Genomic DNA, 17,157 nt, shown 5'->3' on the forward strand with positions numbered 1-17,157 from the left:
ATTCATTTAGCACCAAGCAATAAATTGAATTAATTAAAATAAAATAATATTATATTATATTATTTTTATACTATTCTATTATTCTATTCTATATTCTATCATTATATATATATATATATATATATATATATATATATATATATATATATACACACACACACACAGGCATACATACATACGTATACACACATACTAAAATATTAGTGATTAGCAACTGTCACCTATATTTCATTAGGTGGGGCCACTGCTTTGCCATCCCTTGTTTAAAAAAAAAAAAAAACTGCCCATCTCATCATAGTGCTCGGTTCTGTGCTCGTGCTTCTCCGGTTTTTCCGCCTCTCCCCGCCTCTCTCCGTATCTCACACGCCCTTTTGTAAAAAGCCTGCCAGGCGCGGGTCATTGTAGTCGTCGCGCGCATCTCCCAGCACTCCCTTCGCTTTCTCTCTTCCTCCCTGATTTGTCTCCACGCCCTCAGGCGTTTAGCTCACAGCCGCACTGAACGCGTACAGAGGACTGCAGGTCCCGTTTGCGTGCTCACCGACGACTCTGTCTTCTTTTTTTTCCCCCTACAAGCGTGAAACAGCCGGTTTTTGAGGCTTTTCTCACTCCTCCACTTCCATCGCACGCGCCCACCGACAGACCCAGCGCTTCTCAACATGTCAGGCGAAGACGCGCCCGCCCAGCAGCAGAACGCCGAGGAGCAAAAACCGCAGCAGCAGCAGCAGCAGGATGGCGAGCCCAAAAGCGAGTCGCCCAAAACCGAGAACAAACCGGAGGCAACGCCCGCTGAACCTGTCGCTGCTGCTGCGGTTTCAGGCGAGGCGGCTGCAGCTGCAGCGGCGCCCGCGGACAAACCCGCCGAGGAGGACACGTTCAGCTACCGCGCGCTCGTGCTCACAGGCTACGGCGGCTACGACAAAGTGAAGCTGCAGGTGAAGAAAGGAAAGCCGGCGCTCAAGAGCGGAGAAGTGATGGTGCGCGTCAAGGCGTGCGGCCTCAACTTTGCCGACCTCATGGCACGCCAGGGGCTCTACGACCGTCTCCCGTCTCCGCCGGTCACACCGGGAATGGAGTGCTCGGGGATCATCGAGGCCGTCGGTGAAGACGTGACAGACAGAAAAGTAAGATCTTTAGTTCTGAATTCAAGCTCAGAAAACTTGACACTTGGTCATCGACGTTGCCGATGGGCCACATTGTTTAAATAGCTTGTTATCCTAAATTGCACACTACGCTCCTAAATAGCATGCCTAACTAGTACTCCACCTCTGGTAGCCATGGTAACACATGTTGGCGTAGGCTGACACCATTCTTAGTGCTGTAGAAGGCCAATACGGTTTAAGACGCAGCCCATGTGTCGTTGGTGTTCAGGAGGAGACAATAGACTAGTGCAGTGGACAGATTTTTAGATGTCGAGAGACAGCGAGCACAAGCAAGCCTGGCACCGCCTAATCAAGTGGAAGACAAGGCTGCATCTGCAGATGCGTTAGGTCCTTAGTGCAAAGTGAATGATCACATAATGACGTTACTGTGCTTCCATCCAATAAACTTCTACACGTATTTCAATATCATTATGAGTTGCATAAGGGTGATGTACATGTCAGAAATGTCATTTGAGGCTAGAATATATGCTGAAATGCTTATTTAAGGAGTGCCACCCATGTGACCACACCCCTGAGGGTACCATATAGCCTGTCGTCTGCATCACCTGGCTCGCGCAGCGATGCCGTGTGGACACATTCTTTATGGTTAGATTTGTTGTAACTCTGTGTTACATGTTACACGTTACATTTAAGCAGCTACCGGGTTCAGATTAAGAGTGGCAGTTTCAGACTGTTAGTTATTCGGGGAATGAGACGGAGCCGCCGCCCCTCGCGCTCGCACCCGTCCCAGCCGTCGTGCGAGTGATTGACAGCCCGTGCAGGCGCACAGCATCCTGGGAGGATGTCTGATCCAAAGACGCCTTTGTCTGACACTGATAAGCGATTAAATATTCGTTTCCGGGAAAAAAAAAACTGCAGGAAAATCGACATGCAGTTCCTCTGACACAGTGACGCGACGCGTGGTGATTGTCACGAGCTCGGCCCGGTTCCGGGTTGGGGGGAGAGGGTAGAGGTAATGGGGGGGTGTGGGTGGGGAGGGGGTAGAGGTGATAGGGTAGTGGGGAGGGGGTAGAGGTGATAGGGTAGTGGGGAGGGGGTAGAGGTGATGGGGGTGTGGAGGGGGTAGTGGGGAGGGGGTAGAGGTGATGGGGGTGTGGAGGGGGTAGTGGGGAGGGGGTAGAGGTGATGGGGGTAGTGGGGAGGGGGTAGAGGTGATGGGGGGTGTGGGTGGGAATGGGGGTAGTGGGGAGGGGGTAGAGGTGATGGGGGGTGTGGGTGGGGATGGGGGTAGTGGGTAGAGGTGATGGTGGGGATGGGGGTAGTGGGGAGGGGGTAGAGGTGATGGGGGTGTGGGTGGGGATGGGGGCAGTGGGGAGGGGGTAGTGGGGAGGGGGTAGAGGTGATGGGAGGCAGTGGGGAGGGGTTAGGGGTAGTGGGGGGTGTGGCTGGGGATGGGGCGGGTAGAGGTAATGGGGGGGGGGGTCACATCCCGGTTCAATCCCGGTTCAATCCCGGTTCAATCCCAAATGACTTTCTGCTCCATGAAGGCAATAAGTGCACTCCATATGGTGTGAAATAACTTCTGCTTCCTATATAGCGCACTTTGAGTACTAAAGAGACTTAGGGATTCACTCTTTGTCACCCCCCACCCTGAAGTGGAAGAAAAGGGCGAGGCGCGCGAGCGGCGAGAGGGAGAGAGGGGATATTATGCAAATATCCGCACGCGCCTTTTGTCATCTGCCTCGCGCGCCTGGAGCCAAGGGACGCTCTCAGACGTCATCAATCTTTCTTTTCTGGCCATTTTTCCTTTCATAAACAGAACCAGATTTGCTTTTCTCTAAACAATTACACCTATCTATGTAGGCTGCCTGCAAATGAGCGCGCGCTGCTTGCATTTCTTATTCTTGAAACATCACCTCCTAAATGCGACCATTCATTTAAAACATCATCTTTAGATTCTCTGATGAAGAAATTACAGTACTAAAGATTTTGTACACATTTCATGTGTGGCATTTATTCTGAGGCGTTCAGTCAGCGCACTCCATAGGAACAAATCGATGAGTCATGCGTGATGCGCGGTGCGCCGGGTTGCCAGATTGGATCCGCTGTTTTAAAGCTAGTCATGATTACAGGAAAAAAAATGACTGCATTCGTTCATTTAAATTTCAACCTGAATTTGACCTTCATTTTTTTTTTCATTTTTTTACCTTATGCTTATTATTTTCTCCAGTGCAAATTTTTTTCTTGGAGGAGTTTCACGCACTGATTTATTTATTAATATTTTCTATATATATTGTGTGTGTTTTATGTGAAAGTCTAACAACTGGGTGTGTCCTGACAATAAAACACATAATAGTTCTAAGTGAATTTAGTATGCAAAGTGTGATGTGCAAACTAGCACATAATTAATGATCAATTGCCTCATTTGCATCTTTTTAAAGTATATTTTAAAAACCTTGTAATATACAAAACAGAATTGCTAATAAACCACATTGTCATAATTTATTTCACATATAGGTTATGCATACATGAGACAACATATAATTTTTACTATGATATTAATTATATAGAGCAGGCGTTTTCAATCGTATCCACAAAAGGTAGGTGTGGCTGCAAGCTTTCATTCCAACCAAGCAGGAGTCTCTCCTGATTCCACTTGTTTAATCAGTTCATCTTGGTCTCCAATCAGCTATCAAGTGTGTCTCCTTTTTGGCTGGAATGAAAGCCTGCAGCCACACCGGCCCTTTGCAGATAAGTGCAAGGACCCTGATGTAGAGTGTGTAATGCAAACTATAGGCTAGGTAAGCAGGAATCCACCCAATCTGGCAACCAGCTTAGTATCCATGGCGACACTTCATGGCCTGACAGCTCGATGAAAACGTCTGCTAGATTAGAAAACATGAACATAGTGAGAAGAAAGATGGAGACACCTGAGACATGGTGTGAAACATTGTGCAGCCTGTGAGTAAGTTTGTATCAGAAAAAGAAAGCGTGGGGGCTGTGTGTGTCTGTGTGTGTGAGTGTATGTGTGAGAGAGAGAGAGAGAGAGAGAGGAGGGGGTGAAGATGCTGTCTCACCCAGCTGAGCAGATGGATATCAGACAGTCCAGTTTCCTTTTGTCCATCACTGTCTATCTTCAGTCTCTTTCATCGCTGAAATCAGATTAAAAGCCCATCTTAATCCATTTCTGCCAATCACACACCCAACCAGGTTATTGCTCAGGGACAAACAAGTCACGCACGGCCTCTCCCTGCTCATAACAACACTGCTCATAAAGACCCGCACAGACACACCGTGTCACACTGTCACACACACACACACACACACACACACACACTCCTGACACCCCGCTGGTGTTGAATCAGTGCTGAACATGTGCACTTTGGAATTTGTTGATGCTAAGCATAGCATAAAATTGCAGTTTTATAAGAGAGGAAGAGAAACTCGTGCACACACACACACACACCCACCCACACTCATATTCTTGGGGTTAATCACATCACATGACTTAACAAAGAAGGACTAATTCTTAAACTGTTTTTATCAACTGGTTTATATAAATAATGTATGATCCCCACACACACACATTTATCAGAGCCTTACTGCAGGGATCAGTCACATCTGTTCTCAATTATATTTTCCTAGCTCACACTGTCAGGCTGGAATTTCCTCCTGTTTTCAGTCACTTTGTCTGACTGTCTTTTTTTCTGTCTGTCTTTCTCTCTCTCTCCCTTGTTCTACTTCTGTCAAGCTCCCTCCTGCTCCGTTTTGTTTTTCAACAGACATAGACATTTCTTTTAAAAGCTGCTTAAAAGCTCGTTAAAACCACCGAGGCGTGAACAGGCACAGGACCGTCCATGTCAAAAATAAATCCGCATTGAAGAAGGGAACAAGATGACAACTGAAACAAGATGTTAATTTTTGAAAGTATCTTTTTGTGTCTGTAACACACAGTAACCAGACATTACAGTAAATCTATTGATACAGCATATCTATTAATCAGGGATTGGATCTGGCACCTTAAAAGGTTCTTTAGTTTGCCCTATTTCATCCTATTTGGGTTGGATCATTAACCTGCCAAAGAATCATTGAACTGTATGATTTTAATATTATTATTAATTACATAATGAATTTTTTATGAATATTGCAAGTGCATTCTTATAGGATTTTAAGTTCTCTCTCTCTGGGAACGCTTAATGGTTTTATTTGAAACCCTACAACTGAGTGTTTTCCTACCAGAAAGGGTTCCAAGTAGGATTGCCTTAGGAAGATAAGAACCCTTAAATAACCCTTTTTCCCATTTTTTTAAAATGCAGCATTACTGCTTTTGCTGTCACTTTGTTAGCAAACAGATTGTGACATGATTGTAATATTTTTGCTGTATTACAAACACTGCCAAGGATGTTTGTCAGATAAAACTGTAATTGAATTCAGGCGCTGTATGAGAAACGGGGCCAGTGGACGTCTAGAGAACTGCTGTTTAATTTTTAATGCAATATTGGCATTTGCAGTGCTTTTGTTGCAGAAGGTTGCAATATGCAAATGAGGCCTCAAACAAATCAATAAATGTGTCCCAGGAGTATTCCTGACCAACCTCACACGCTCCTCATCACTGCTTCAACAAGTGCTGTGATGTTATCTTTATCCACTAATCAAATCAGCAAATTGCAGATGGTTTCTTTTTAAGAAAAGATTCCATGTAGAGCACCTTAGGAACCTTCCTTCATATGAGTATATGAGTTATAATAGCTAGTAGCAGTAGACTTGTTTTATTATATCTCGTCTGTCCCACTCGGGGATTGTACAAGATTAACCCCAGCTGAGTGACTCTAAAAGTGCTGGTGATCTATGAAGCGAAGCTGCATGGTTACGCAACTGCAATGTCACGACAGTACAGTGCTGTCACACTAGTGTAAAGCTCTTGTTGCATTTTGGAGATAACATATCAGAACAGACCAACTATATATCTGAAACTGATATAAAACTGCAATATTACCGTTGTAGGGATGAGCAATACACTACACTCTTATATCTAACACCCTAAGGTGTTGTGTGGCTTGAACCTCCTGTACTGCTATCGCTTAAAATTTACATTTACCTTTCAAAGGATTCCAAGAAGAACCCAGTTAGAAAGTGGAGAATCTTCTTGGAGGAACCATTTTTCTGCACCATCCATACTTTTTCTCCATGAGCCCAGTTTTTCCTCCAGTTATCTTTTTCAGAACTTGCATGTTTTTTACTGCCTAGTATTAGCTGTCTAATAAAATAAAATAAAATAGAACCACATGGATCTTATAAAGGGTCTTGTAGTACAGCAGACCTGTCAACACCAAAGAAGAATAATGTCTAGTTATTGATCAATATTGATCTACTGCTCAAACTGTTTGAACGTGTCTGAGCATTGACCGACGCAGGAGAGCTAAACAGACAGCATTTAAATCCCTGTCCAATTATCAATACCATTAACATTTACTTGTAAAGTGTCAGGCCTACAGCGAAGTGTTAAATCTATTTAATCATTTCTTCTGTCAACATTTTCAGCCTTTGTCAGCATTCTGTTTGCCTTTACAGGAATCAAGGCCACCACATCAGTGCATTTTTGCAGCACCATGAACACCAGTCAAAACACTACTAGTGTGAATGGGGAAGAGGGCGGGGCTTCCGGAAGAGTGTGTCGATTAATATCAAAAGAGTCCAGAACTTCTGTGAAAATGTCGGTTGGCTTATATTCTGAGTTCATTATGAAAAAAAGATGGCTCTTTGGTGTATTTTGGAGTACATTCCAGCGTACTTCAATGAACCTCAAAAAGAAAAAAAAGCGGCGCTCCTACGCAAAATGGTTGTCAGAACTGATACAGTGTTTTAAATATTTATTTTTGGTATTTTTCATCTCATCCTTCATCCATATACCGCTGCTTTAGGCGAACCATCCAAACACGTGCTGCAACGGAGTGATTCTCTGTCAGAAAATATACCTGGGTTCCAAGTATAGCCTTGTTAGGAAGCTAAAAACTATTCAAAGAACGCCTGAATGATTTTTTTTTATGAGTGTATTAGTGAAAGACTGAAAAAATTGGTCTCAATAATACTGTTAATGTCTACACAAATTTCCATAAGGAAACCGTGAGGAAAATTAACAACCGACACAACAATAGATTTTTAACACCTACTTGTTATTAGGAGTACTCAGCAGTAGTCAGTGTTATAAAAGCACCTGTAATATCTTAGAAATCATATAGTGATGTCGTGTATCGTAATATCAAATATATATATTGTCATTTTGAAAGACCTTATAAAATAATGCAATATTAATGATCCTATTGGACATTAAAAACTACATACTGTTTCATTTTGATGTATATTGTGTATCGTGAAGATTTTTTTAAATATACATATATATATGATATTCTCATAGGAGGAGTATCTGTAGGTCTGTGTGCACATTTGCATAAATGTGTTTGCCGTCTTTGTTGACTGTAGCTGTGTACACTGGGTAGTGAGTGTATGATGTGAAGCTCATTATTTCACCCCAGCATATGCCTTTAGAGCTGAAAGTGTGCGTGACTGAGTCATGATGGTGGTTCAGTTGAAGCGCCCACGTCTATTGACCGGTGCTGTCCAATTAGATGAAGGGAAGAGGAACGGCACAGTAAAAGAGGAGAGGAGGTGGAGGTGACAGAAGCGAGAAAGGGGGAGCGAGTGGGTGAAAGAGTGGGAGGAGGGGGGAGGGAGAGAGAGTAAAGGGAGAGAAGAATTGGGACAGAGTGTGCTGGGAACAGAGTGAAATGACAGCGATTGAAAGAGGAATCACTCTTTAATTGGACTCAATAGACAGTTATGTTCATGTCTCCCTTGGGTCTATTAGTGTGTGTGTGTGTGTGTGTGTGTGTGCATATGCTTTTGTGCATCTTTCAATATTTGGACATTTTTATATCAGTCAGGGGCATGTGTGCATGCAGGCGTGTTCGTTAATCAGTACGGGGTATGTGGTCACCTAAGACACTACCACTTTGAGGTGTGTGTGTGTGTGTGTGTGTGAGAGAGAGTGATAGTGCTCTTGTGTGCACTCCTATCTTGTGTGTTTGCCCAAGTGAATGCGAATGTGTATGTACGTGCATAACCGTGTACTTTTCTTTTTGTGTGTGCGCGCGCACTTGTCATCTTGTCTCGTGGTTATTGAGGCTGAAGAATCTGGCTGCTTCCCCAATGAGAGCAACTCATCCTATTAGAGACAGAGAGGGAGAACGCAGGAAGGAGGCTGGAGTCAGTATTAAAGCAGAATGAAATACAGGAAGTTAGGAATCTGTTTTGTTCATGTTTATATGATGAACATGCTGTATAATGAAGGTAACTTTACTGGATGTCTGAATTTGGGTCACACTAGAGGATAATCAGGCCATTTTGAGCCCGCCCTGATGAGCACAAAAGGTGTCCTGACTGATCTTGTGTGTTTAAAATCTAATCTTAACTGATCTATTCTTTCACTCTTGGAAGATATGCTCAATATTTACAACTCAGTATTCTATAGTACAAAAATGCAGCTTGTCATGTTAACTTTGTCCTGGAGACTTTTTCTTTGTGTTGGAAGACTTGGTTACAGCTTTACCTCTGACTGTTATAAAGCTCTGAAACTGGAGACTCCTTCCACAAATACTATGGTGGAGCATCTTCATGTAAGTTGTTACTGTATAAATGATAACGTATTAGAAAGCGTTAATGTAAACCTTTGATTTGTCTTGCACCAGGAACTACTGTCAGGGCTGCTGTTAGAAAATTAATCCACACCTTCTGACCAATCAGAATTGAGAATTCAGCAGTACTTTAGTATAAAGGCTGAATATCAATGGCAGCTGAAACGCAACGAAACACCAAAGAGCCATCTTTTTTCATAATAAACGCAGAAGATAAGCCAAATGACATTTTCACCAATGTTGTGGACTCTTTGATACATTATTATTATTATTATTATTATTATTATTATTATGAATTTTTTTAAGTTTATTTAATTTTTTTTTAAATCTGAGGTCATGTTTGTTCAGGAGATTTTCAGCGAGATTGCTTGCAGGTTCCATGAGTTGGGATTATTGGATTCTGGTTCATTAGCATAATCTAAAAGTTTGATGTTTTATTCTTGGTATATCTTATAGTCTGAGTATAATAGGGGTGAGGGGCATGGAGGGAAAAAAATAATCTGAAATCTGGCTTCATATCTGGGGCCGCTCACATTTTCAGCATTGGTTTGGACTGTGTAAATGTTGTGTTATGGCCCAGGCAGAACTCCTACATAGAGTCATTATTGTAGTTCAAAAGTGCAGTGTGGGGTGTGTGTGTGCGCGCACACACTGTTTCCTGTGTCTCCTGATTCCAGAGGAAGCTGTGGAAGTTTGCTGGAAGAGGTTTCCTGTAGTTCTCTGTGTATGCTTGTGTCTTTGTTTCTCTTTAATATTAATTTCTTCACTGCTGTCAGACGGTCTTTCCTTGCAGACCAGCTGAAATCTGAGACAAAGTTACTACAAATTTGAAACTTTTCTAGATGTTTTGCATATTTTTAAGTTTTCAGAGTAGCATTTTAGTGGAATAGTGTCTAAAATCAGGGTGTGCTGTGGTAGCCCGAGCTTAAATCACCACTTCAGGCAGAAATTTAATTGACATGATTTTCCACTTACCCCAAAGTCGTCAAGCAGCCAAGATATGTGTGGTGTCTGTTTCGTTAGCATTGCGTACGAGCTGCAAGGATCACGTAGTGGAAGTTTTACTCACCCAAAATGTTTTCTTGAAAATATCTGCCTCAAACTGCCTCCAGTTCTACATTATTGTCACACAGACTTGCTGATGTGGTTTACCCAGTGTGACTTACTGTGACGTTATGGATTCCACAGCCTGCATTACCAAAATGATTTTTTCCATGGTGCAGTTTTGTATTGTTCTACCCATCTTCCAGTATTTGAACTTTGTAATGGAATGCTGGATATTATGCAAATTATAATACAGTTCCACTAACCACAGAGAGACCTCCATTAATTGTTAGCTACGCTAATTTTGTAGCTCCAGAAAATGATACACTTCTCCTAACTATTCCTTTAGCTAAACTTTCAGTGGCGGTGAGTTCATATTTTAGGACTGCCATAGAACCACTGTTAGACCCATAAACATGACCAGTAACCCTCAACTGCTTTGCTCTGTGCTTGATGGTATTTCTGTCTCACTTGCTCACTTCATAAGTGTTCTGAGAAAATCAGAAAATTAGCTTCCAGAGAAGAAATGAGCTAACATCTGTTGTGCACAAGATTTTTCAGTGTATTTTCCTCAATGGAATGATAATCCGTTCTGCCACAGGCACAAAAAAGGGTTATAGCCTTACTTATTGTTTGTAGATTTCTTTTCTGCACAGAGCAGCACACGTGGACTACGTTCTCTGACGTAAATCCTGAATGGTATATCAGGCTTTTACAGGGCTTATAAAAAGTCTCACCTTTGAGCTTCAGGGTGCTTCCACATATGTATAAAGTATTAATTAGTTTGATTTGGGCACTGATGTGTTCACTGGTCGCCAGCTTCTTGTGAGTGAATCTTGGTGCTGTTTGATTAGTGAGAACGCATTTCGACCCAAATTTGAGCAAGTTGCAGGAAGTAAATGGCAGACTTTTGTGAGAATGTTTCAAGCCCTGCCCCTTTCCCACACACACACATGCTGCTCAGCTTATATGTGGCATGAAATGAAATCAAAGAGAAGATGAGACAAGTGTAATTTCCCTCTGAATCAGACCAGACTGATGGGTGAGAAAGCAAGTGTGTGGCATAAATTTCCTGCCAAAGGCTTTGTAAATCTCTGTGGTTTTATATTTTCTTAAATGCAAGAACACAACTTCTGAAACTGAACAAGCTTTCAAAGATTCTACGCAGAACCACAAAACGGGTTCTCTTTCAGAAAAGTAGAACTGCTTTAGAAAGCTAAAAGTGTTTACCATTCCAAGAACCCTTGAGTAGCTCTCTCTTTCTAAGCAGATGTGCCACCGTTGAGAAATGATAAGCATGTGAGGAGACGTCGCAAAATAAGACGCACTCTTTCCATCGAGCACCATTGTGTTTTATGGATTGTTCCTTAAATGTGCTACATAAATTCCCACAACACAAGGTTTCCATTTCAGACAAGAAGAACTGCTTTAGAAGACTACCAGAGTGTACCTTAGTTATGAGGGACTCGGCCATACAGGAGCCAGAAGAACTTAAGGTTTCAGTTCATTTCTAATCAATGACTGAAATGATGATGGTTATGCCAGTGAAAGTGGCTTTATCATCATTACAACACACCACAATGCAGTCTTTAAGTTTAACCTAGAAGAGGTGATTGATTATTTCTATTTTTTTTTTTTTGGTTCCTTTGTCTGATCCATTGTTTAGTTAACCAGCTTGTATTTGATGGAGTGGTGTGATGCTGTTACTACCTTGAAGACTTGTCAGAAAACCTGAAGTCCCCGTGAAGTGCCTTGAGCAGAGTTATTCGATGTGTTGACGTAATTTCTACTGAAACAGGAAGTCAGGGCGGGACATTTCAAGTGGCCCCTCCCCTTTTTAAAATAGCCAATAGCATTTAGCTTACCTCACAGCCCTTGCATGTTAGAAAATTAATTTATTTTGATTAAACATCATTTAACAATTGTCACGTAAAATACTTACTCGCACCAGAGGCAAATACCTCCTCCTCCTTCAAAGTGAATGAATTCAAGCCATTTCCTTCTTAACTGACTTACAGTCGGAAAACTGAATAAAACACGTGTTCGAACAGCCAAAGACACATTTATGACCCATGCTTGCTGATATGAATTCTCTTGCTCAACAATCACAAGGTGATTTTTATAATGGTGGGGGCGGGACACTTCAGATACTAGAGAGCATTTGATTGGACTGAAAATCTGATGAAGAGAGAGACTGTAAATTTTGCATGCATATATCTTCTAAATGCATATTTGTCACTGATTGGCGCACACTAGCTTATAGATAACCTTAAGGCTAACATATTCATACTAAAAGCCCCAAAACTTCAATTTTGATTTCATGGGGACTTTAAAGGAACAGCTTTTCCTTTGACCGTTACCAAGCACTGATGGTGGAGACTCCTTCTATAAATTTTGAATAAACATCTCCTTATAGAAAACCTTGCCATGTCAACAATTATACATTCTTCTTTGATGCACAACAGCCCAGTTTTTAATGTTTATTAGTCCTATAGAAACAATACCATATTAGAGTGAGCACTTTAATGAAAACCTTTGATTTGCCTTAGAGCCAGAACTATTGTCAGAGCTGCTGGTATAAAAAATTAATCAACACCTTCTGAATTCAACAGTGCTGTGAATTCTGTTTCTGTTTAATTGGGCTGCCTTGTTTACTTTGTGCTGGTACGGTTTTTGAGAAGTTGAGAAATGAACGAGACTAATCCTTTTAGTTATTAGTTTTTAGATGAGTATTAGTCTGCGTGTATGGAAATAGCGTGTTGTATGATGGGATGTGTGTAATTCAATTTTGTTTTGTATTTATTTAGCACGAAGCAGCTTTACAGAAATCCGGATATAGATTTAGATTTAGGTCCCTAATGAGCAAGCCAGAGGCAGCAGTGGCAAAACTGTCTGAGATGACATGAGGAAGACACAGCTTGAGAGGAACCAGACTCAAAAGGGAACCCATCCTCTTGTTGGTGACAGCAGACAGTGCGATTATGAGTCATTAGTCTTCCACAAGTGTATGCTATAAAATCAAGCAGTACTAAGTGTTTTTTTTTTTTTTTTTTTTTTTTTAAAAAGGATCCTTAGTATGAGCGTCAAGATCCTTTTTGATGCAATTAAAGTTAGAGTTTAAATCTATAGTATCCATGTGAAGTTATCCACTGAATAATAAAGGAGACTAGGCATAACAAGCAGTTCTGCAACCTTTAGCTCCTTCTGGCACCAAGCATTTATAGTACTTTATGAATGTTAAAAAACAAATTATTCAAAGTTTAATATTTCCAAACAGAAGTATATTATCTGTAACTGCTTTAGTTTAACTTTGTTAGTTTAAACTTTGAAAGTTGTTTAGTTTATACATTTGGTTGAATTCTTGTCACAGTTTTGAAGCACTCATACACACCTGCAGTGTATTGTGATCAGAAATATAACGTGTTTATGAACATGCTGCACACTTGTGTCGGTGTCGAGATGGTTTCCCTGATGTGTGTGTGTGTGTATGTTTTTTCTGCAGGTGGGTGATAAGGTGCTGGTTCTGAACCGCAGTGGTCTGTGGCAGGAAGTGGCTGTGGTCCCCATCTCGCACACCTTCCCCATGCCCGAGGGGATGAGTTTCGAGGAGGCGGCTGCTCTGCCCGTCAACTACATCACCGCTTACATGATGCTGTTTGACTTCGGCCACCTGCGTCCCAACCAGAGTGTGCTCATCCACATGGCTGCAGGTCTGTGTGTGTGTGTGTGTGTGTGTGTGTGTGTGTGTGTGTGTGTGAGAGAGAGAGAGAGAGAGAGAGAATCTTGCTCTCTCTTTGTTGGCTGTGTGAGATACAGGGTGGGGTGTATTGTCTAGAGATGATTTTCTGCAGCTGTTGATGGTGACCTGAAGACTTCATTGTTGCTTATCTGCAATAATCTTTCATTATATTTGGTGTCCTATATACACATTTTGTGTGTGTGCTTGTAAATTGTTGCAGCTGCTACGACTGGACTTTTGTGGGAATGATAATATACAGCGTTGTTTTAGATTAGCTCATGTGCATACATCATTTATGAGCGACCAAGCAAAAAAGAGTGTGTGTGTGTGTGTGTGTGTGTGTGTGTGTGTGTGTACGCGCGCGCGCGCACATGCATCTTTGGGCGGATCAGCAGATCTTTGCCAATGAATTGTAGGCTGTCTAATCAAGTGTCTTCTGGGACCTCCTGCACAAAGAGCAGGTGTGTGTTTGTGAAGTTGTGTATTTGTTTCCAAAATTGTCAGTGTCTCTGGAGACTAAAGCATGTAGCACTAGAGTGGCCTCATCCTTTTTGTTTACAGAAGAAATTCTAGAAGTTACAGAAGAAACTCTAGTGCATCATATTTAAATTTGCCATAGTAATAAAATTATAAGGGAAGATATTACACACATTAACAGTGCACTGACATCTCATTCTGCCTTTTATGTCATTAATAATGCATGTGTTTCTTATTTAAACTTGAGGAATAAGGCTGGCTTTTTATCCACATGAAATTAATGTGAGGAATTATTCATGAAATTGTTTCTTATAGAGACAGATCCGACACCTAGAATCGGTATCAGACTAATGCCTGCAAAAAGCAGTGAATTAGTTATCAGAGGAAAAAAAAGAATGAATTTAATCCGATACTTTTGGATATTATATGATATTTTGGATATTTTTGTAGAAATGCATATATAAAGAGACATGATTGTAATTTTTTTCTTAGGATTGATTTTTTTAATATTTAAATTTTACATATAATTATATTTATTATATTTGTCATGTAAGTCAGAGTTTAACTGAATAATAAAGTTGCAATTTTGTGTGTCATGTTTTTAGCTGTGTATTTCAAATTAAAAAAAAAATTAAAGCTTAGTATGTTTTAAAGAAAAAATGTTGGATGGATATCACTATTAGCTGAGACTCAAGGTTTCAGTATCGGTATCATTTTCAGATACCGAAAATGGAAATTAGCAAAGATCCAGTGGTATTGTATGAAAAGTGGTAGTGTGCCATCTCTAGGTTCATTTTTAATCATCAGGCAACACGTCACTCTTGAATTTGGTTTTTATACATTGATATCATGTATTATTCTAATCTATTAGATTTTTTCTAATTTCCATTTTCTGCCTGTAGTCCTGTAATCTCCAATGGAGAATCTCCAAATTTTTTCACTCTAATTGCTATCCACTGCGCTGGTAGTGTGTGTGTTTTCCACAAACTCTTTCATCACATTTCCCTGCTCTCACAGAAGAACAGAAAATACATTTAGCTGAAACTTGTGGAAATCTAAGGGCACTTGTTGAACTCCATCAATAAACCTTTAAGTGAAATGTTTTTGAAACTTTCATGAGTGATTCAGCCAGGCTATTGGAAGTGAAGCTATAGCTCTGTATAAATCATAGTTTCAGAAGCAGGACTGGAAGGATGAATATGAAGAATATGTGGTTATGTGTTAACAGTGTACCTCAAATTAAACATGGTGTCTCTTTTTTTTTTTTTATTTTTATTTTTAAACTGAACTCTATAAGAACTGCATTAGTATGACTTTGTCTCATGCCTGTGTCATACTAAGACCTGTAAGTGTAACTGTTATAGTTTTGATTTTTACATTAAATAATTAGATTTTAACATGTATTGATCGAATTAAACAACTGCCCTTAGATTTCTGCTAAAAGTGTATTTTGATTAAGCAGCTTTTCTGTTCTTTTCTCAGTGCTGGTAAATGGGTCAAAATTATGGCTTGTGCTAATTCCATGTACGCAACACATACATTACCTGGAGATTAAACCTACATGACCTAACCTAGCATAATGAAATTTAAAGCGAAGGCCTTTGGCTCTCAAGAGCACCATACGAGTCAAATAATTTTTAAAAATGTTCGTTATAGAGCTCTGGGTTTTTTTTTTGTTATTCTCACTCTTGGAATTGGTCTTAACCTGTCTCATTGGTCTTATGATTAAATGATGATTAAATCAAAAACCTGGAGTATTCCTTTAATTTCCTAGGACTTCACTTAGTGTAAAATCTGTCCAAATATTATAATACTGTCAGAATCAACATCATGACAATATCTGCTTAATAAAAGCAGGTCACGAGACATGGAGTATGAGCATCATGGCAGCAATAACGAGCATAAAGCGGGTTGTGGCAATGTTTTATTCATCAGCAGGGATCACTATTGAAATTACTGCTTTCTGTTGTGTAGTAAAACTGATCTATCCAGACCAGACTAAGCTTAATTAATCATAATTCACAGCACTCCAATAAATCACACACAGTTTAGCACGTGACCTGTCTCAGCTGTTCTTGTTGTTGGGTATTGCTCGTGCTTTCTGTCTCCTGATTAATGCACCATTAGCCGTGCCACATTAATCAATATTAACACAGAGGTATGAAATAAGAACCCAGCTGCTCTAGTGCACTGTCAGCGTAATGTTCTTTAAACTCAGCGTGACATTTTGTGAATTGTGAAGTTTGTGTTTGTGACCGAGAAAGTGAAGCGATGTTTTTTTTCCAGTAGATTTATATTAGCTTTCTGACTCTTTGTCACTCATATTGTACATTTTATATTCCTTACTTAAGACCATTATTTAAAAAAAAAAAAAATTGTTATAAAACCAAACAAAAATCATCACGTGATAACCCAAAAACTTAAACTTAATACTTATTAATTTATTATATTAGATTTATATCATAGATTTATATGAATGTACTTGTTCTAATATTTTATTGTTTATATATCTATTTCTTTATCTGTCTCCAGTGTTGGTGCTTTGTAATATTAAGAGGTAAAGCTGTTCTTTTAATTTTCCAACACGGAAAATGATGTTGCATTTTGTGGTTTATGTGTAATAAGCTGAATTTTTTTTTTCCCATCTAATTATCTTCAAGAGGAAATGAGGGAATGCCTGATTATAGCTGTGATAAGTAATATCACCTTTACTTAGGTCATTTTTTTTTAGTTCTGTGGAATCAGGTATATTATGTATGTTAATGTTCTTTCTGATACTTATCAGATGTGAACTGCTTACAATTAATTTATTTATTTTTTTAAAATTTTTAAAGAAAATGCATTTCTTTATCTTTGATAGTAATTTTCTTTATCGTGATGCACAAAGCATAATGACATTTGGAGATTTGGCTCCAGAGGTGGAGCAATGTTTCAAGCCATGAATTTTTTCCCCACCCTCGTTTCTTGGAATGTGTGATGGGTTAGTTGGGGTGGTTGGTTGCTTTAGTGTTTTTGCACACAGTGTGTTATAGTGAAGAAGAAAAAATACGGGACTATAATTTAAACAGTGTTGAATTTGTTTGCGCTGTTCGTGTATATCTGTTGT

General features: G+C 40.2%; 1 protein-coding gene across 1 annotated transcript in view; it reads left to right on the forward strand.

Moving 5' to 3' along the window:
* Positions 1-384: 384 nt before the first annotated feature.
* Positions 385-17,157, forward strand: part of vat1 (vesicle amine transport 1) — a 37,004-nt gene continuing 20,231 nt past the window's right edge. The window contains exons 1-2 of the mRNA XM_026916195.3: positions 385-1,121; positions 13,338-13,545. Coding sequence (XP_026771996.3) covers positions 657-1,121; positions 13,338-13,545 — 673 coding nt within the window. The 5' untranslated portion in view covers positions 385-656. The remainder of the gene's footprint in view (positions 1,122-13,337; positions 13,546-17,157) is intronic.

This window comes from Pangasianodon hypophthalmus, chromosome 13 (genome assembly GCF_027358585.1).
Source record: "Pangasianodon hypophthalmus isolate fPanHyp1 chromosome 13, fPanHyp1.pri, whole genome shotgun sequence".
Classification (NCBI taxonomy): domain Eukaryota; kingdom Metazoa; phylum Chordata; class Actinopteri; order Siluriformes; family Pangasiidae; genus Pangasianodon; species Pangasianodon hypophthalmus.